Source organism: Cylas formicarius, unplaced genomic scaffold (assembly GCF_029955315.1).
Source record: "Cylas formicarius isolate icCylForm1 unplaced genomic scaffold, icCylForm1.1 PGA_scaffold_6__28_contigs__length_40554024, whole genome shotgun sequence".
NCBI classification, from domain to species: domain Eukaryota; kingdom Metazoa; phylum Arthropoda; class Insecta; order Coleoptera; family Brentidae; genus Cylas; species Cylas formicarius.
Genome location: NW_026844347.1, coordinates 36227884 through 36251225, shown reverse-complemented (window position 1 = coordinate 36251225; position 23342 = coordinate 36227884). Strand labels below are relative to the sequence as shown.

Here is a 23342-nt window from a genome sequence, read left to right as displayed (position 1 = left end):
ATAACCTAATAAGAAGAAGATAATGTTCCTTTACACGTTTCTCATTTCTTCCTTGAAAATTAAATTTATATTGTTAAAATTTAAAAAGAGCAACTTAAAGCTAGTACTTCATTACTTTTTTTAAAATGATTTGTTGATCTTGCCATTTATTTTATATTTTTTTCCTAAGCAGTTTAATGGCAAAATGGAGATATGAGAATGAATTGAAAATAACTATAACCTACATAATGCAATGAATCCCATCCGAGAGGTTGGGCTTCCTTGCTGGAATATTCTATTGTAATAATGGCGATAGTAATAATAGCAACAATAATAAAATCGCAATAATTGATGCAGTAATAATAAAAATAACAATAACTGATAGAAATCAATCTTTTGACCTTGAAGCCTTCCCAAATTAGACAAGGGGTTGACGTTTGTCGCTTGACCGACAACGTACGTTCCAATTTTGGACCATCTAGAATATTTTGCATTAATAATAACGACAATAATAGTAAATATATTTGTAAAAAATCTGCAACTAATATAATGCAATATATGTAGCTAATAAATCAACAGAAACCGCTATATTTCAGTTTATAAAAACAATTTTAAAACACTTGGAGGGCGAAAGAATAGCTCTAGGTACGTGCTTAGATCTTTCTAGAGCATACGACTGTATAGACAGGGACTAATTGCTCAAAAAATTGGATTTATATGGTGTAAGAGGTAATGTTCTAAAATTGTTTGAATCATACTTAATAGGAAGGAAGCAACAAGTAAGAATAACCCAAAATGGCACTAGTTATTTTTCGGATATTAAGGAAAATAGCCTGGGCATAGCACAAGGTAATATTCTTGGTCCAATTTTATTTATTATTTTTGTGAATGACTTGTATTTAGTAACACAGTCAGAAGAAGGGAGCATAATATGCTATGCGGATGATACCAACCTGCTTGTAGGTGGAAATAATCTCACTGACGTTAGTGATAAAGGCAACGATATTTTTACAAGGGCATATGATACAAAGAGAAAACGAAGTTAATTATGTTTAGAACTAAATTATGTAGAGTTGAAATACCATTAAGAATACGGTTAGGTAAAGAAAATATTACTATTGTAAATAACACTAAATTCTTAGGTTTACAAATTGACGAATTTCTTGATTGGTCTGAACATATAGATTATCTGCTAAATAAATTAAATTCAATTTGTTATGGACTTCGAGTTGTTGCAAATTATATGAATAAGGAAACTTTAAAAATTATGTACTTTGCAAACTTTGAGTCGCGCACGAGGTATGGAATTATCTTTTGGGGGGGTAGGGGTCAACTACAGAAAATTTTCGTGGTTCAAAAGAGAACTCTTCGGACTGTCAAAAAAATGCAATTTAGAGAGAGCTGTAGAGGGGTGTTCAAGACTGAAGGTATTTTTACTGTATATGCTTTATATATTTATGAAGCATTGATATTCTTCTTTAAAAATCGAAAGGACTTCGAACCACAGATATTTCGTAGATATAATACCAGAACCCTAAATGTAAATTACCCTATTCACCGTTTAACCTTAACTGAAAGGAGTCCTTATTATATGTGCCTGAGATTGTATAATAAATTACCAAATGAGGTAAAAACAATTGCAACTCTAAAAATCTTTAAATATACAATAAAAAAGTTATTGATAGAGTTAGAACCTTACTCCATGGAAGATTTTTTCTGTAAAATTTAAATAATTGTAAATACGATGTAATTGAAATTTGTAACAATATCTGGTGCTTTTTTTTTTTTTTTGACGCCGATTTCCTTTGTGTTTGGTATATTATGTTTAGGTAATGTATTTATGACACAATGTGAAATAAAGTTGATTATTATTATTATTATAAATTTTATTACCCTAGTTAAAAGAGCACAATATTAGTTTAAATGTTGGATAATTGCTCCTTCAAAATTCTATTGAAATTTGGAAAGCTTTAAGAGTACATCTTTGTTCATACCTGCTTTAAAGTAACGTTTTAGGTTCACTTTAAATCCAGGTTTTGGTTTGAATTGAAAAACAGTATATTTCAAAATTTTGGTTTGTTTGAAAAAGCATAATATGGTAACATTTTGTCTTAACTGTAAATATATTACATTTTTAATATATTATATTTTTAATTTCTAAAAATATGACGAAGGTATGCGGTTTTTATTTATTGTTTATTGGTCTCAGCAATCTCAAGAAACCGTCTGAATAACCGCATTTTTAACGCTTCTGTTTTATTAATAATGTTTAATAATGTTTACCATCAGCGTATCTATATATTTATAAACCCGCCACGCAAATATTCGGCCCTTGCGGCTTGCAAATTTCCAAATTCCACAAATTCATACCGGCGTGGCAAAAGAAAACGGAATCCGCGTTTATTTTCGCGCAATGTTTAACCGTATTCACCAAATCCAGTCACTGCTTTGTAGTGGCATACCTTTTACAATTTTTTCTCGACGATATTTCGCAATCTCCTCACAGATCGCCTCAACGCGAGAGAATTTAAGAAACTGTTTGTTCTATTATTATAAGGCGACGTTCGAATTGGCCGAACGTTATATAACCGCGTGACCCAAATTCTTTTCGGTTCTTGCGTTTAATACGTTTTAATTGTCGATGAAAATGTACCACAGGCCAGACGACTATAATTGCACCCCATTTTCCGCGTCAGCGGGTGCACTTTCGCACTATTCTAAAGTACCCAATTATGAACTTCACACATCGACACGCATGGTGTTTCGGCATTTGCGAATTGAAACGGTCACGTCACGCGTGACGAAACTGAGGTGGTAAAGTGACGCTTCCCGCACTCTCGATCGGTGTATAATTAGGTATTTTACAGACGGGACTAGAAAAACACATTTATTTGATTGCTCTTGATAATTCTTCTTCATTCTCAGTAGTTCTTTTTGAGATGTGTTAATCCCATATAGCTATAAGATAATATAGTGGCCCTACTACGGTAAAAAGTGATGTGCCGCAGGTGGCTATGATATTTTCGTAGAGGTGTGGATCTTTTGCGTATGCGTCACGCCCCAACTAACTGAGTTGCCAGTTTCCGTAATTTTTCTGAAAAAATTGATTAATTTTCATAAGAACGCAAAATCAGCCGCTGAAATCCGAATATAATTGGCAACGCCGAACTGTGCCATTGTTGTTGTTTACATCTTTGGTGGTTATGATTCTCTCCGTACCTTTTTCGTGTTTTTGCGAAAAACTTGTTGTGGTTGTGGGCGTGAATTCGACTTTATTTACATTTTCAATAGAAGTTAAACCAATAAGTTTATAAAAACAAACGGCTTGCGCCGATTTACGGGCACACATTCCGGAAAAATTTGCCATAGCGCTTAAACAACTAAAACGCTAAAATACTTACAGAATTATACTAAGGTCGCCGATCCGTGTACTCTGAATCAGCATAATATTGACCCCGCACTTGTCGCTAATTTTTTTAACAACACTTTGTGCACCTTAATGCCATTTTTGCCTGAAAATTTAATGGGATTTCGACATATTTTGAGAAAATACTGCCGTAAAAATGCAGCATCTAAACATTGACGACCTGCCAGCGGCCATGTTGGTTGTTGGAAGCTGCAAGGCCTCATCAGCCGAATGTAATACAATTCGAGCTGCCATTCGTTAAAAACGAAATTTCAAATCTCGCGCAACTCTCTCGCATTGACCAGACCTTCTCAAAATTTTGTTACATAGTTGCTTCACAAGTTCCTATACTATTAGCATAGGCAGGGCCTCTATATGTCTAGTAGCTATATGGTTAATCCTGATCAGTGCTTAGATTTGATGAATTTTATAGCGGAATAAAATACGTTTTACCGAATATCTAAATAATTCAATGTCAGCTTTTCTTAATTCAGGATACTTGAGTTCTGGTCCAGTTTTACAAGATTCTTAAGTCGGTGCCGACTTAATTGTAAACCTTTAACTTTTTGCATCTCTGTTAATTCTAATTCTTCAGATCCTTTTTATATTAATTATATTGGCAATTGAAAACTTACCATTGATCATATTGATTTCAAAATTAAGAGACTAATTCCAAATTAACCGACCAATCAAACCAAAGTTCAAAATACAGTTAAACAGTTCTCTAGAAACCAGTCATGCACACACGCAAGATTGCCCTGCAGAGTTAAATGCTCAAGTAAAGGTAAATAATTCATCAGTGTTGTCGAATGCATTCTGAGTAAAAAGACTTTATTTTTATTTTCTAAATTGTTTTTTTTTCAATTGGTTAGTTTGCGTCAGTCTGGGTTGACAATAAACGTTCGTATCATCTTGTCTGGTTCCAGCGTTTTTTCAAAAAAGCAGATTTCAATCCACTAAACCCGAAGAAAGAGAAAGAAATACGTTAACTACTCGCAGCGAATTGTGCTACTTAAAAGTTAAAATTGAAATGAATGTTAAGCGTTTCCATTTACCATCCTACATTTTTAATGTAACTGTAAATGTTGACTGTAAACCGAAACACGCCACCATCAAAAATAGTTAAAAAACGACCTTAGACTACATCCAAGTAACTTAGCTGAGACAAGGTTTGTCCTTGTCCATTATCATACCCAAGTTATTATCGAATCACATAATTTATTTTTTAATTATTTATTTATATTTATTATATAGTTGCGGTTTGATTATCATCGCTGGGGAAGAACAAAGGTAAAATTCTGAGTCATCTGAATAGTAAGAGAAAGTTTTCAAAATTAAATTTTATAAAATAAAAAATGGCTAACCTAAAATAACGTTAATATTAATAATTAATTAATAATATTACTGCCTAAGATCGATGCTTAAAATTTCTTAAAGTATCCTATCACTTCAAAACCTCACACGATTATCAAATTGTTCGTAAATCTAGTTTCGCTTTACTTCGAGAAAGAATGCATCATATCCGCAAAGAAATAGACCAAATCAATAAGGCTCTTCTGTTTGTACATCTTGAAATTTGCCTCAAACATTATTCATGACAAAGCTGAAAAACTTTGTTTATCTTCTAGAAAGAATCACATTAAAAAATTTGAAAAACTAACGTCAATACTAGTGAAATCATCAAACTGTTGTCAATTATCAAAAACTGTGGCAAATATAAACATTCTGACACGGAAAAATCAGTTCTTGCAAAAGGTTCCTCCGTCCTACGTTTAATCTGAGTCTAAACAGTCCTTAAAATCCTTAAAAAATCAACTCCTAAATCTAATATTTCAAAGCCTGAACGTATTGTTCTAAAATCTCTAAAATATAATCCCGACATCGTAATTTTAAAAGCAGATAACGGAAATGTAGTGATATTGTGAATATAAGGCAACAAAAAATTTCTATTTTTTTTTTGGTAGGGATTTAACAAACATGGCAAGTTCTGTTGTGAATCTCAAATTCATTGCGTTGCTATATAAATACTGTCATTTTATGAAGTTCCAATTTTATTTTAAAATTAGAACCAGACTTGCAAAGAAAAGAGTCAATCAAATCAAATTTATTTAATGTATTAAGTTTCGTTTGCAGAAAAAGGTCTGTTTAAGAAATTTGGTTTCTGATTTGGAGAAGCATATTTATTATTAATATATTAATAAATCGGGCAAAAAATTTTTTATTGCCAATTTTTATAATCCTATCCATTTTTTTGTTCGGTGCAAAGTTGTATTTTCCGAATCTTTATAGCCATTTGCTGATTAACCATATTTTGTTTTGGAAATAAAGTTCATGGTGTTTCGTGTGAATAATTACATATTGCTTATCATTAATAATTAATTATGAGCTCAGCTGGCCGTATTGGCATCATAGGACGCGTTCTTCACATTCTCTGTTTGACATATATAGATTTTTTGTAAGTTTCTTTGATTTTAAAAACTGTGGTTTCGGCAATGGGCGAATGTCCTTGGATGACGGGTCCACTTTAAGGAAAAGCAAAGAAGAAGAAGAAGATAAACTATGGTTAGATGCTTTACTATCGATCGGATATTTTGTCACTTGTCTGCTCTACTACGTCTAATTGGGCGTATATAAAAATTAGAAACTTCAACTTGAAAACTAATAAAATACATCTTTTATAAGTTTTGAAAGAGAAAATTCCAAATTATTTATAGTACTACAATGCCACGTGAAGTTTTTTGGTGCGGCAAGGGAAGAGGAACGGCAAAAGTCTAATCTAATAGCACCCTAGTTAAATAAATAAATGTGACTTTGGTTAGTTAGCCAATGCATTAAAACTTAAGCTGGTCCCAACCGTAACGAAACAATGCAAAAAAACATGTGTTTAGCAAATAGCGGTTGACATTGTAATATTGCTAGTGGTTATCATTGTTGGCAGATCTTCTCGCGAATAAGAGTGTACGTGTCGTGAATGGGAACGGTTGTTATTTATGCGAGTGTTTATTTAAACAAAAAAATGTTTACTTCAGCGGACTAGTTCATATAAAGGACGACCGGAAAGTTAGCTAAAAATAGTAGGGAGTTCACTTTTTTTTTCTCTAATAGTAAATATTTCTCTCATTAAGTTTACTACAAAATTCGATACATAATGCTAAAAGTAGCGTACAGGAAAATTCAAAAAATATATTCTCCTGTATCCTAAAATTCACCAAAGATTGCGAGCATTAATATCGTAGAAGATTCATCTTCTTTGTTAAGATGTATAGATTGACGGATAATTCAAATAACAAAATGGTCCACACTAAATTATTATGGCACCCAGATCACAAACCATCGTATGCTTAAAACTTTAGCTGGTAAACTGATTCCAAAAAGTTTACTTAAATGAAATATATGTAGTGTTATTTTAACCTGCAAGTATGAACAAAAATAAGATAATTAAAAAAATAGGAAAACATGAAACTGGCGTGAAATGGCGGAGTATCTAAAACACAGGCTATAAAGAGTTACATTGAATCCAGAAAGGTCTCAAAGTTGGTGAATACAATTTTATGTCTGCGAACCCAAGTTTGTTGCAAATCTATGGTTACAGTTCTGCTGTGTTATTTGCCCGGATGTTTTTTCAACTTTTATTTGTTCATAAACTTACGAATTTTTTTAAATTTATAGACCACAACCATCTAACTAACATTTAAGGTTTTATCCTTTGATTTATAAGAAACCTTAGCTTTATTAATAGTTTAAAGAGAAATCCAGAGGTGTTACAAGCTTCGAACATTCAAATCGTTTCCATTACTTTATTTATAAAACATTTGGTGTTGGATACTTTAGGTTTTTAAAAAAGGTTCCTAAAAATCATACTGCAAAATTGGTACTGGACTCACTCCATAAAATCCTTATAAATCATAAATATTCTACAGCTTCTATCAAACTTGCACTCCAAAGCGCTTAACATGTTTCATTTGCACAGTTTTATTGGGTTGTTCGGAAAGTCATTTCGTTTTTTTTGGGGAACATGAAAGACAGTTTTCGTATAATGAATAAATATTTTATTAAATTATATATTGGCCATTCTGGTCCAACACCTTTTGCCATCTTTCTGGCAGTAACATAATTCCCCTCTCGTAAAAGTTTTGGTCCTTGCTGGCAAAAAACTGGTTCAGGTGGTTTTTGACATCTTCATTTGAGGTAAAGGTTTTGCCATCCAAAAAATTTTGCAGGGACCGGAACAAATAGTAGTCGGAAGGCGCCAGATCTGGAGAATATGGTGGATGTTGCAGTACGTCCCATTCAAGCTGTAAAAGTTTTTGGCGAGTGACCAAACGCATTATCCTGGTGGAACACAACACCCTTCCTGTTGATTAATTCGGGCCTCTTCTCTTTAAGTGAATCATTCAATTTGTCCAGTTGATGACAATAGACTTCTGAATTAATCGTTGTATTGTCCGGCAAAAGCTCAAAAAAAAAACGATTCCTTTGACATCCCACCAAACGGAGAGCATCACCTTTTTTTGGTGAATGTTGGCCTTTGACACGCTTTGAGCCGGTTCATCTTTTCTGCTCCATGACCTCTTGCGTTTAACATTGTTGTATACAACCCATTTTTCGTCCCCAGTAATAATCCGCTTCAAAAATGGATCATTTTCTTGACGTTTGAGGAGCGAATCACACACGTCAACGCGACGACACAAATTTCGCTCCGTAAGGACATGGGGCACCCACACATCGAGCTTCGAGGTTAAGCCCATGCCTTTCAAATGGCCATAAACAGTCTAATTCGACAAATTTAATCTCTCACCGATCTCTCGTGTGGTTATTCGCCGATTTGCATCAACTAATGCCTTTATCGCGTCTTTGTCAGCTTCGACCGGCCTTCCAGACCGTGGTGCATCTTCGACATCAAAATTTCCGGATCGAAATTTTGCAAACCAGTTCTGGCACTGGCGTACTGTTAACACGCCTTCTCCATACACATCCGTCAATTTTTTTCTCGCTTGGACAGCATTTTTACCTTTTCTGAAGTAAAAAAGTAAAATATGACGAAAATGCTGCTTATTGCTCTCCATATTTAAAAGGGCACCAACCAAAAACTACTGCGTAGAATTAATAGAACTTTTTCACACACAAGCCTTGCAATATCAGCTCTCAAGACATATAATGGTTATGCGGCTTAAGTGTGAAGTTGGTTTCGAAAAAACGTAATTAAGTCCTCTGACGGGAAAAAACGAAATGACTTTCCGAACAACCTTATAAAATGCGTATTCAGTCCAATTCTTTATCTACAGGATTGTAGAACACTAAACACGATTCTTTCACGAAAAAATGAACTAAAAAGTGAGGTTAAGAATGCATTTGACATTTGCCCACCAATCTGTTCAATTGGGTTTCACGTTACTTTTAGTTCTATGGCGGTGATTAATCGATTCGACGCATTTTTCGTGCCAAGTCGGTTAGAGGGATGTTTCCAAAGTTTCTTGCTAGGTTCTTCCATGTTTTTCATTGCTGAAAAATTTTGAGATCGGTCTTTAATATAGGGTAAGTAGAGTTCAGAGTGTTAATCAGTTTTGGTTAGTTGAAAAGACGATTTGATAATTATTAATTCATTTTAGTCCAGTCAATGTTTTACTCTAATTATTATTATTTATGGTACTGGCTTATACTTGAATATTCTATAACGCATACCCGTTAGGCAGCCTCTCTTGTAAATAAATAAATAAATCACAAAGTCATGCTTTGACAACAAAAAACATTTTTGTCTGCATTTTTGTAATTTTCCATGACCTTTTGTTTGCAATTAATGCGAAACATCGTATCGAAAATATTAGTCAGCGATTCCAGAGATTCGTATTTTCGAAATATTATTTTTGTATGTTAATTAGTTAATGTCGGCATTTTAAATAGCCAAACAATTAATCGATTATCATTTGAACGTGCGCTACGGAATTCAAAGACCTCTAAAGTAATGGTCCGGCGTATTCGGCCAATGCGACGGAGAAGCGTTTTGTTTAATTTCGGCCATTACGGGGGCACTTAAGATTTTTGCGTAATTTTGGTCGAACCGGCGATAATTTGAACTACGGCGACCTTGGAAGAAAACCAGTTGATTATTTACTTAATTACAGCCGTCGGCCGGTTGAAAGGGGTCAAGAGTGAATTTCGTGTGCTCGCGTAATATATCAGATCGTCTCGTATTATTCTTCTTCTTCAAAATATCATTTTTCAGCATGCAAATTAGGTAGTAGATTTCCTGTACTTATTTTCAATTTATGTCCAATTTTTTCATTGCAACGCCACTGATCTCTAACGTTCAAACATTTTGATTTCCCATTCATTTTACAAAATTCCTTTTTAATATATTTTTTAATATATAAATCCAAATTACTCCCATTTGCATTAATTTGAAAAAAAAACCGATAGATATAACAACAACCTTACTAGATGTTTTTGAATGGTTATTTGAAGTTTTCATTTTTCCTTATTTCTTCTGAAAAGTTTCTGATTATACCCTGTTTATATTATTATATAATTATTCTTATTCCGTCAGTAGATCGGACGATACTGTCGACGTATTTTATCAGGATTGCGAAATAAAATTGAACCTCCAAAATCAAAAGTGTGCTATCATAATGAAACCTAAAGTATATTCAAGAATAAATTGTCCTCTAATTAATTGAGAGGACATAGATTTTTTAAAACATCACTAAATTTGAGAATCGTCTTGTAAAAAATTTGAATTGCAATAAATTGTAGACTTTAACATTATACTGACCATTAAACCAAACAACGAGGTAAACTTTTTAAAAATTAATTTAGTGCATTTCGATTAGAAGGAAGCTCCTTAGCTATAGGCAAAAACCACCGATAGATTTGAGGAGATATTTTGTATTTTTTTATCAAAATTAATTTGCCCATTTGCAAGCATTAAATAATTGAATTCACTGGTGGGACTAGTGAATAAATTTAAAAAAATCTCTAACTCTACAACTATACAAACCCTAAGAGTTCGAGAAGTAGTTATATCTGTTAGTAGTTAGACCTAATTTTGATAAGAAAATTCCGAATCATCTCTATAAAACTTTATAGTCATAAATTTAAATATATGCTAAAAGATAGTTGGAGATAGTTGGTGCCCTTAATAGCTAAAAATTAGTTTTTAACTGTGATAATAATTTAATATAATAATCAAAATAACAGTATTAAAGGTCTTTATTTCCAATACTCAACAAGTCCATAATAAACAAAAAAAAATCAATTTACAAAAAGGCGGCAAAATTTAAGGCCCAAAAAATACAGAGGGTAGATGTGACAATTATGAAATAGTATCATACGCAATGTAATCTTTAATCTCACATGGAAGAACAATAATCGTTAGACAATATCGTTTATTTGAACTTATACCTATTTTATCCTATAATTAAGTGGCGAACACTGTTTTTCAGAAAGATATAGAAAAAATGGCGTATTAGTTTTTGATGAAGTTATTATATTTAATTGACTGTTTATAAAACTCATTTTTTTACTTATTTTAAAACTTATTTTATCCCACGAAGGGGTAATTTATTTCTGTTTTAATTTTGACAATATCCGACGGAATTCTAAACGGGAATAATTTGTTTTGGATATGAATATGAATTTAGGAAAATTTCCTTTGAAATGGTTTCACAGGAAAAGCAATTATTATTATTTAAAAAAAATCTGACGTATGTATCAATAAAAACTCTTAATGAACTAATTAAAGCTAATTGAACATCTGATTTTTTGATGAGCAACATTTAATTACGTCTCATTCACATATTTTGGACCTTGGAGGTGTTGGTAAACATCGGCATAACACGCGCCAAAATATTTACAACGCCGATAGTAACCTTTTGATAACACTTCTGTAAAGGAAATAAGTGTGAGCAAAGGAAAATAAATTAAAATCCGAATAAATTAAACTGTTTAATTAGGCAAATTTCGTAATTTTAAAATTCTAAACAATCCGTTTCGTTCTTTCAGGACCTCCCTTTCATCTTCAGGATAGTGGCCGACAGATACGTCGACATATATCACACGGCTTTAGACAAAATAAGTGGTAAGTATTTTCGATGTTTTGGCGCACGTCAACTGAAAGTCCGCGTGGGATAAATTTTATATGATTCTAATAGCAAACAGTTTTATTTTTTGCCTAAAACTACTTGATGGAATAAGTTATGCAAATTTAATCGCCAGTTTTATGGCTCGTTTATCTTCTCATTTCCGTTTACGGCCGTGAATCCCAAAAGTGTCGAAAATATAATAAATTGCTCGTTCATTTTCCAGTTATCCCAGCTCTGACGTTATCTGCATAACAAATGTTTTTTTTTTTAATATGTCTCTGAATAATATTTCTAATACGTCAGAAAAGAGAAAAAAAATTGAATTGATTGATTTAAACTGGTAGGAAATGGCGTAATAGAAAAACTACGTATATATATATATATATATATATATATATATATATATATATATATATATATATATATATATATATATATATATATATATATATATATATAGTGGGATCCTTGGCGTGGAAAATCAGGAGAAAATTGAGTTTTTTTAAACTTATTTATATGCCGTTTACAAAATTGGAAAATTTTGAGATATTTTATTACAAATTCAACGACTTGCACAGTAACAATTTTTTATTATTTTTCAATATAATTACATCAAAAAAATTATTAAAAAATATTCTTTTGGTTTGTCTGCAAAATGAACTAAAACAGGCTCTTTTAACTCAACTTCGTCGTTAAACCGCCGTCCACGTAAGTCCTTCTTCAAATATCCAAACAAATAATACTCGCTGGGGACCATATCTGGGCTATAGGGAGGATGCAGCAGTATGGACAGGTGCATTATCGTGCAAAAGACGCACGCCTGTGGTCAGTTTGCAGTCTCACAATTTATGTAATAATGTTGCGTAATATTTACCATTGACACAGGTATTAGCTTCTTTAAAATCTATCAAAAGAATTCCTTCACAATCCCAAAAGATCGTGGCCATCACCTTTTTTGTTGATTGGCAGACACTCACTGAATTTTCTTGGAGGTGCTTCACCCTTACGACGCCACTCCATTGATTCTTTTTTCGAAAGAGGGTCATAATAGAGAACCATAGTTTCATCTCTCGTCACAATAGTTTCCATCACAGGCTTCGGTTCCGACCCACAGAGTTCCAAAAAAGACCGCGCACACTCGACACGGCGTTGTTTTTGAATAGCCGAAAGGTTTTTAGGAACCCATCTTGCACTAACCTTATGCATACCTAAATGGTCATGCAGGATTCGACGAACACTTGTATCAGCAAGCTTAGTAATTTTTGAGATTTCTTTGACCTCTAAACGTCGATCACTCAATACCACCTCTTCCACAATAGCAACAATATCTTCCGTTATAACCTCCACTGGTCGACCAGTTCTTGAATCATCTTCAAAGGACTCCTGTCCCATTCGAAAACATTTTGCCCATTTTTTTACTACAGATAACTAAGGAGAACTTTGGCCGTACACACGTCAACGTCAAAATTCAAAACGTGGGAAATATCTCCGAAACATCCGATTGCTTCCAAATCCGTGCGGTAAAGTCCCGGAAATCCGAAGTGGCTGGGATTCATGGGAAACGAAACTGACTTGGTAAAGTGACGCTTCCCGCACGCTAGATCGGTGGGTAATTAGGTATTTTACAGACGGGAGTAGAAAAATAAAGATAAAATCAAATTTAACACGAATTTAACATACACAACTTGTCACTGTCAAAATATCTTAGAATATATCATAACTACTTGGTTCCAAGAAGGATAGACGAAGGAAATGATGTGAGAAAGTATCCCTAGGCAACAAGTTGAAAAATTGACAAATAATAAAATACAATTTTCTATCGTAATTATGTGCCATTAGCGAGTGTGGTAGCTAAAACAACCCCTATTACTACCCTTCTCACTTTTAACAACAACAGTAAATAAAAGTAACGCTAGTTTTAATGAAACAGTTTGGTTAAGCTCTGAAGAAGCCAACAGGATGATCGGCGAAACGTCGGCAAGTTGAATTTTTTAACGACTGCGTGTGTTTTTATCGTTAAAAAAAAACGATAATCTTGTTAAACCTTGTTTTAAGTATGCAACGTCATTCTGACGTCAGCGGGAAGTTCATCTCCGACGGTCAATTAATTAAAACGTCCGCCGGTTCGGGGATTTGAAGATAAAACACACCTGGCCAAAATTTTAGTTTTAAAAATAGATAAGAGGCACGAAGAACATGAATATTTGATGCCGTCTGAAAGTTTTAAATTTTGTCCATGTGGCGAATTATCGATGACGAGCGTATACCCGAAATTATCGAAATTTCGGTTCAATGCCGACTGGATTTTCGTTTGCCAAGGTGCTAGGAACCAGTTCTGCGTTTGAAAATCACGGTCTCGTATTATGCGGCAAGCGCGTCGATAATTGCGATTGTTTGAGCAGCAATTAATAAAGCGCTCTCCATCGGAATTCACCCGAAAAATGTTCTTAACGATGTCGCGAAATGAAGTAATATCGGTTTTGGTATATACAGTAAGCAAAAAAAAAATAGTGAGAACGTTTAATTTGTACAGACTGGCTAGTGTTCAACTCTTATTTTTAAATGCGATTTAAGGATGCCGAAATCCGAACACCCCGTACATGGGAATCTGTTTCTGTGGCGTAGAACAAAGTTGTATTTTCTCGCAAAAAAAAATTACATTGTCACAAAAAGCGAAATTTTTTACTAAATGTCAAATATTACAGTCTGATTTTGTCTTTTTTTGTTTATACTTCTCTTTTCCTGGCTGCAACTACGGGGGGTTATCCATAAAAAAACTGCAGGGTGTTATCAAAACAAAAAAGAAAAAAGTGCCAAAGCTTTTCATCCGAGTAAAGTATTAAAAAAACCTGAACTAATGAAATTACGAAGTATCTTGGGTTTTAGTATATACAGTAAGAAAAAACTAGTTAGAAAGTTTAATTTGTACAAGCTGGCCAGTTTTCAACGCTTATTTTTAAATGCGATGCAAAAGTTGTATTTTCTCGCAAAAAAAAAGAATTTACAATATTACAGTTTGATTTTGTCTTTCTTTTTTTTATACTTCTCTTTTCCTGGCTGCAACTTCAGATTGTTATCCAAAAAAAAAAAAAAGAAAAAGTTCATATCTTTTTTTCCAAGAAAAGTATTAAAAAAGCTGAAATATTAGGGTTACGAAGTAATATACAGTAAGAAAAAATAGTTCTGGAGGTTTAATTTGTACACGCTCGCTTGTTTTCAACGCTTATTTTTATTATTATGCCAAAGTGGCGAAAACCTAAAAAAAAATAGTTGGAACGTTTAATTTGTACAAGCTGGCCAGTTTTCAACGCTTATTTTTAAAGGCGAGGCAAAGAAAAATTATGTTCTATAAAAAAAAAACGAATTTATATTGTCAATTTTTACTAAACGTCGCATTTTTCAGTTTGATTTTGTTTTGATTTTTTTAAATATATCTCTTTTGCTGGTTGCAACTACAAAAAGGGCAAAAGTTCAATCGCTTTTTCCCAAATATAAGTATTAAAAAAAAAGTAATGAAGTATTATCGGATTTAGTACCTACATTAAGAAAAATTAGTTGGCAAGTTTAATTTGCACACCCCGTAAATGGGAATCTTGTTACGTGCACACAAAATTATGTTCTCTCGCAAAAAAAAAATAATTTAGATGGTCCAATACATAAAATTTTTTACTAAATGTCAAATCTTACAGTTTGATATCATTTTATTTATTTTTTTATAGATCTCTTTTCGGGTTGAAACTACGGGTGTTATTTGAGGAGGTCCATTAAACATGCGCACGCCCGAGATTTGAAATTTCGTTTCTAACCTTTTTGTCCTTGCCGCATTCAACAACCAACATGACCGGTGACAGATCGTCAATTAGATCGGAGGCGGCAGTTTTATGAGCAGTATTTTTTCAAAATATGCCCAGATCCCGTTAAATCTTTATGCACTAATTAACCATTAGTAATAATAAATGACGTTGCCATCTTTAAATCTCCATGTTTTTGAGACACCCTGTGCATCTGTGAAAAATTGAAACTGGCAAGGTAACATTTGAATCAGTACTCAAACACAAAATAGTGTACAGTGATATGGAGTAGGAGATAACTAACCAAACCTATTTTCAGATCCCAGAACCGCGCACTGGCCTTTGATGGATAGCCCCATACCGACGCTGCTGATGGTACTCACGTATCTCTACGTCATTCTGTTCTTCGCGCCACGAGTGATGATGAATCGGAAACCTTTCAAATTGAAAGAGGTCATGATCGTTTACAACGGTGCTCAAGTTCTGTTCAGTTTGTTCATGCTCTATGAGGTAAGCTCGACCTTACTTTTTCTCCATTTACAGGGAAACAATTGGATTATGTGTTCTTTTGGAAGTCAACTTATTTTCCTGTTTTTTAACACTTTAAAATGTGAAGACTGTGGAATGAAGTAGATGTTCCCCTATTAAAAGAAAACAATTTTATAAGAAATTTATAACGGCAAGTAGGAGCACCAATAAAAATAAGTGACAAGACCAATGTTTCAAAGTTAACTGTAAGAAAAATTGTTGCAAATGGGATAGTCAAGAGGAAAATGCGAGAAGATGCTGATATTTCTCGAGTTTTTAAAGAGCAACAAGCAGATTCAATTAGGCGTATAATCTACGACGCTTATTAAGTGAGTAGTGTTTTAATCCTAGAAGAACTACATTAAAAAGTACTGACAGCCTTAAACATTAGTTGTGCCAAAGAGTAGTTGCGTACTTTTTTGAAGAAAATGAATTTTCAGTTCCAAACAATTAATAAACGTCAATTGCTAATGGAATCTCAAAGAATTTCGCAATAAAGGGTGGATTATTTAAATGCAATTGAAGAGGTCCACAGTGTATTTAGACAAAACGTGGTTCGACACTCACGACACAAAAAAAGGATGACAGTAACAAGTGTGTACTAGACGCATAATAATTCTTCATGCTAGGTCCAAAAATGGTTGGGTGGAAGATGCCTTATTTTTGTGTGCCAAAAAACGTCAAAGATTCAAGTGTGGATACCATAAAAACATATAAACTGTTACTAAAACTATCTTCAAGTACTATTATTATGTTGGATAATGCCTTGTGCCATTCAGCCCAAATTAGAAAAATTCGAAATACTTCTCCAAATGAAGGATAAATTAAAGAATTTGTATTGAAATAATTTATATTTTGGAGAAAGCTACACGAAATCCTGCTTGTTAGTGTTGGTGGATAAATTACTGGAATGGTTATGGGTAAGGGTCTGCTGAGCAGGGTGTTCCATAAGGGGCTGCTGGAGCAATAAACAGTAGGCAAAGTTAATCACTAGGTCGGTTGCAAAAGCACTATATTTCTGGTCGAAGTATACCATATTGGGCGAGTACCCTTAGCGGTGAAAATCGAATGATATTCTATGGTAATATGATCTCTGCTTGTCTCTAAATAAAAACCTGAGCCCAGCTACTCCTCTCTCTCATGAAACATGAACATTTGTAACGGAAATTGAGATCTGTTTAAATTATTAAAAGCGATTAATATTTCCCTAAATATTTAACTAAGATCTTGCATCAAATAGAACGCTGTTTATTTTAAATGGGTTTTAAATAATAGGAAGTGTTATTGAAATCAAGTCATATAATTTGACAGGTGCATCTTAAGTTTAAGGGACAAATTTAAAAAATATTATAACGATCAACTTGTAGAAAAATAGCAAATGTGTGGTATAAAATGTCAAGATGGCATATAATGCCACATAAAAAAATCTCCGCTGGTCTTACTGTATCATCTACTAACACTACAAAAGAGGCTCGGGATTAATTTTTGACACAAAATAATTGTCTTTGCCAATGGCGCAAACTACATTTCATTTTTAGTTAAACTGTGGTATCATAGATCATTATATCAACCTCTGCATGGAAGATCGTTTGTTATTCGGTCATAAATGAAAATACTAAAAACGAATCTCTAATTACCACGACAAACGCTTGGCATCAAAACTGGTGTGTAGATTTGCTGCAACTTGACCTTGCATTCGAGAACTGCACCGATACCCCGGTGATTAACATTGAACTAGAAAATCTAACGAATATTATTTCTCAAACACACAATTTGTTATAAACGTCCGTGAACGTTCTGAATGGTAGCTCGTCAAGGGAATAGAATGAAATTCACAACGAGTCAAGTTTTATTAATACCACAGCTCTACGAAAAGTGTTCGAAGTGTTTTCGGAGCGCGAGCATTGAAGATGCCAAGTGAAATTTTGGCGAAACGTCTGCAGGATTCCAGTCGGAGTTCAACAAGCGAACGGATGATATCCCGGAATATAGTGTCATATATATATATATATATATATATATATATATATATATATATATATATATATATATATATATATATATATATATATATATATATATATATATATATATATATATATATATATATTTCTCTGATAATCTTTAATTTATGTCATTACTAAATTGCTAACTAATTAAGCAATTGTTTTTTAATAACTTTTTTACTTACAGAAAATCAAGGTTTACCAATTAGATATTATATATATGACGACACTATATTCCGGGATATTATCCGTTCGCTTGTTGAACTCCGATTGGAACCCTGCAGACGTTTCGCCAAAATCTCACTTGGCATCTTCAATGCTCGCGCTCCGAAAACATTTTCACGTGTTGATTCACGGATGGAAAAATGTGATGACACTATATTCCGGGATATCATCCGTTCGCTTGTTGAACTCCGACTGGAATCCTGCATCCGACTGGAATCCTGCAGTCCAGTTGTTCGAAGTGTTTTCGGAGCGCGAGCATTGAAGATGCCAAGTGAGATTTTGGCGAAACGTCTGCAGGATTCCAGTCGGAGTTCAACGAGCGAACGGATGATATCCCAGACTATAGTGTCATCATGTATATATATATATATATATATATATATATATATATATATATATATATATATATATATATATATATATATATATAAATATATATATATATAAATATATATAAATATATATATATATATATATAAATATATATATATATATATATATATATATATATATATATATATATATATATATATATATATATATATATATATATATATATATATATATATATATATATATATATATATATATATATATATATATATATATATATATATATATATATATATATATATATATACGTTCTGAATGGTAGCTCGTCAAGGGAATAGAATGAAATTCACAACGAGTCAAGTTTTATTAATACCACAGCTCTACGAAAAGTGTTCGAAGTGTTTTCGGAGCGCGAGCATTGAAGATGCCAAGTGAAATTTTGGCGAAACGTCTGCAGGATTCCAGTCGGAGTTCAACAAGCGAACGGATGATATCCCGGAATATAGTGTCATATATATATATATATATATATATATATATATATATATATATATATATATATATATATATATATATATATATATATATATATATATATATATATATATATATATATATATATATATATATATATATATATATATATATATACAAACATCACGTAATCCCTACTCTTAGCGATCCCCACTCTTTGCTCCGCAGAACAGCTGAGATCTCAGTTATTCGACAATACCAAGTACCTAGACGTGAATCTAAATAAGTTCTTATGAGTTAATATTTCGTTTCAATTACTAACTATATATTTAAATATATATTTTTTTGTCTTTTAAAATAGGAGTTCGTCAAGAAGAAAGTGTAAATATAGTACTGATTTGTTTTGTTATATTTGCGGTGTTTATTTAACAAAAAAACAACAACGAAACAGTACAGACTTTGTTAAGGAGGCTTACACTGAATAGTTGGGTTTTAAAATGGACAAACTAGAAAAACGATGGGTTTCTGGTAAAGTTTGTAAGTTATGCGTTGAGTCTTTACGGTTATGGAAAAAAGGAGGCTGTTCTGGATTAAACTTTGGTATTCTGATGATCTAGATGGAGCCTACAAATCTTTTGCGTTGTAGATGCTAAAGGCTTCAATCGCAATCAAACCTATCCAGATTTACAGTCTACAAAATGTCCTATACTACACAGTGAAAATCTTCCTCGACCTATTTAAGTTTCAAAAGTTATTCGAATGCCTCAGAAACAAGGATGTTACCAAATTCACAGAAATCGGGACAGTCAACAAGTGGAAGTGAATGGGAAGGTGAAACATCTCCGCCTCAAAATGAACTCAGTGACTTAATACGTGATCTCTATTTATCAAAACAAGGATCAGAATTATTAGCCTCAAGATCGAAAGAAAAAAAATTATTGGCCCCACCAGTGACAATTAGGACCTAAAGGACACGAGAAAAAGAGTTATTCGAATTTTTTAGTGAAGATGAAGGTCTGGTGTACTGTAAATGATACCGCCAAGCTACTTTTAGACATGGATTTAACAGCATACAAACCTACTGAGTGGCGACTTTTCATTGACATTTCTAAAAGAAGTTTGAAATGCGTTTTACTGCACAATGGTAATAAATTTGCATCTATTCCAATTCTCCATTCAACCAAACTCAAAGAGGAGTATGAAAATGTAAAATTAGTTTTAGAAAAAATTAAATACTCGTAACATCAATGGCCGATTTATGTAGATTTGAAAATGGTTAATTATTTACTCGGTCAACAGAGTGGATACACGAAATACCGAAATACTCGTGCTTTATTTGTTTGTGGGACAGCAGAAGAAAGCAATATCATCAATGTAATAAGAGAGCCATTGGTAAGCAGAGACAAAATCATACTCCCACCATTACATGTTAAGTTAGGAATGAGCAAGCAACTTGTAAAAGCATTAGACAAGGACGGAAACTGTTTTAATTGCATTTGTAGAAAATTTCCTAAGCTTAGTATGGAAAAGTTGAAAGGTGGAATATTTGATGGTTCTCAAATACGGCAAATGATGAAAGACTCAGATTTTATCAAAGTTATGACTGTTCCGGAAAGTAATCCTTGGGAAAGTTTTGTATTGGTAGTCGAAAATTTCCTAGGTGATCATAAAGCACCAAATTCTGAATAAATTGGGCAAAATATACTGACAAATTTTCAGATTCTAGTGATTATAGTGAAGAACAAGGAGAGCGGTTCCACCAGGATCCAAAAGTGATGGAAGATCGGTATCAGGGTAGCTGGAATTGTCACATGATGTCAGATTACTGCTGGTCTTTAAAAATAGATTGTCCATAGAAGAGTTATAAAAGAAAAGCTAATAAAAGACGCTTTATGGGAATATAGTATAAGGTTTTAACATTTTTTTTTGTCTACTTACATCAATGTTTGTTAATCTTTCAAAATAAAACTAATATTTTCAACGTTTATGTCATTTAATTTCTCGTTTTCCGATTTTTTAAAATTAAAATGAAAATAAATATTTTAACAAAATTGAGAGCAGTTCTTACAAAATCATTGATAGTTTCATGAATTGTGAGCATAAATATATCTAACATTAGTCTCATGTCCAGGGCCACAACACCGCTGTATGCCAGTGTACTTTATTTCTTACATAAAGTTTTCCATTAGCTTTCCATTAGCTTCATTTGGGTTTAATAAGCGGAACTGACGTCAAGGGTGTCCCAATAGTAGATATTATATCCTTAAAATAGAATAACATGCCATACTGTAGACGTATAAAAAGCGTACACTCTAAAAATATTTAGGATTATACAGGATGCGTCACAAAAGTATGGGATGAAAAAGTATAATTTTTTTAACAGAATATGTCTGTGTGTTATTGCGTACCTTTTCAAAATAAAACATCACATATTTGTTAAAGGGCGTTACATTCAGTATTTAAAAACCCTAAAGCCCTTTAATTTATATTACGTCCTAATAAAGATTCAAATATGTGGTCTTTCTCTCGAATACACACCATAATAATATCAACTGATGTACAGGGCGGCCAAATAAGAATTTAAAGTACGGTAACTGGAAAACTATTTGTTGTCGGGACAGCCAATCGTTAGTGACGTATCTGTCTATAATTTATACCATGTCTCTGTTTGAACTTCCCCAACCTTCCTTCCGAAGCCTTAAAATCGATAATATCAAGCTGTTCAGCAAACATTTCTGCTTTTAGTTTTACGATAAGTCCAGAGAGTGGTACATTTTTAAGAGGTTCCTGTTGGAACCACTGCAACATTGCCCGATCCAAATCTTCAAATTTTTTCCTTCGATAACTATCCAGATACGCCGCTGGCTAAAAGAACTCGGAATATGGAACGAAGTAGATTCAGCGCATCTGTCGGGTCCTTACATAGCAAGTGGAAAATTTCTAACGGCCATATAACAAAAAAAAAACGCTTCCTTGTTCTTTAACCATTTCGGAAAGTAAACATATTTTATCGTAAAAAAGCAATATCCGTTAAATCAACTAAAACGGCGGAGTTTTCAATTACCTTTTTTTACATTATTATAGAATATTAATTCAACGATTATTATGTTTAATTTGACGTTGATGTTGACGGAAAGTGTGGGACCAATTAATAACGAGTCGGTTCGTCTTAATGGGACCGGTCCGTCTTCGCCAATAAAAATAATTACACCGGGTGTTCCCGGTAAACCTTTTTTTTTTTTTTAACGCGACGCGATCTTTGAACCCGCGGTCAAGTCGGCAATTTTATTTTTTTACTTGGCATTGCTTTTGATGTAATTTTACCTACTTAGAGCTATCTCTTTTAACTTTATTTAATATGGTTTATAGGAAAAGCTTAAAATTTTTAAAAATAATAAATTTTGAGAAATTTTTATATCTCTTTATTGAAATTGTTGAAATATCTGTTTTAAAGTTCTTAATATATATCTATCTTTAATGATAGTAACTTTGAGAAACTTTTTTACCTAATACTTATGCTCTTTAAGGGAGAAATGTATTTTTAACAAATTGTTTATTTTACAGAACTAAAACGATTTAAAAGAAAACCTATGAATCTTTTAAACATAAGGTGATAGTCATTTGGAGAAAACTTTTTTACTTACTTCTTTTAAAGAAAAATGTTGAGTGTTTATGAAATATCTTTTTCAAAGATCTAAATATGATTTATGGGAAAACGTTTAAACTTTCAAAAATGAGGTAATAATTTTGAAAAACTTTTGTTTTATGTTAACTTAACCTTACTTATATTAATAGTTGACGATATATATATATAAGTGCGACCTACGACAATGGGAAACGCCATGAATAACAATAGTCACTCGATTAACGGTTACATAAGTGCCAAACACCGATTATTTAAACAATGCGCGATCATTGTACGCGAGAACGTCGCTTTTAATTTGCATCGGCCAAGTTCTTTAACGCGGAAACGCACGGCCAACTTTCCGCTTTCGACGACCTTGACATTGCGATCCGTGAACCCTTTGTGTAACTTTTACATAAGCGGAGCCTACTTTTCGGTTTCTCGTTTCCGCATTGTTGCTCGGGCCGCCGCGTCCTTGAAACCGTCCTTGGAGTGAAAGCGTCTCGTATGAATCAACGGTACCTGTTATTTTGTTTGGGTGGCGAGCCGGCGAATGACGTGTAGTTTGGCGCGCGCCCGACGAAAGTAGGCTGTGAGTCGAGGTATTTTTCACCTGTTCTCGCCTCGTTGTTTTAAGGATCTGCCGTGGAAGGCGGAATGACGTATACCGACACAATTTACCACCATATGTGCAAATGACTCTTCTTAGATCGGCAACACATTATACACAAAATGTTTTTATCGCAAACTACTAGTTTTGGGTTTGTTTTTTCTTTGGGATGTTGTTGACACATGCGCGCAGTAAAACTTATCTGCGATTTGAGGTTATACTGTTACGGATATGTTGTTTGCAAAACTAAATATTTAATGTTTTAAAGAATATCAAAAATGGATTTG

General features: G+C 33.1%; 1 protein-coding gene across 1 annotated transcript in view; it reads left to right on the top strand.

The window, feature by feature from the left end:
• Positions 1-23342, top strand: part of LOC132703155 (elongation of very long chain fatty acids protein AAEL008004-like) — a 50470-nt gene that overhangs the window by 13981 nt on the left and 13147 nt on the right. Inside the window, exons 2-3 of the mRNA XM_060672280.1 lie at positions 11384-11459; positions 15574-15764. Coding sequence (XP_060528263.1) covers positions 11384-11459; positions 15574-15764 — 267 coding nt within the window. The remainder of the gene's footprint in view (positions 1-11383; positions 11460-15573; positions 15765-23342) is intronic.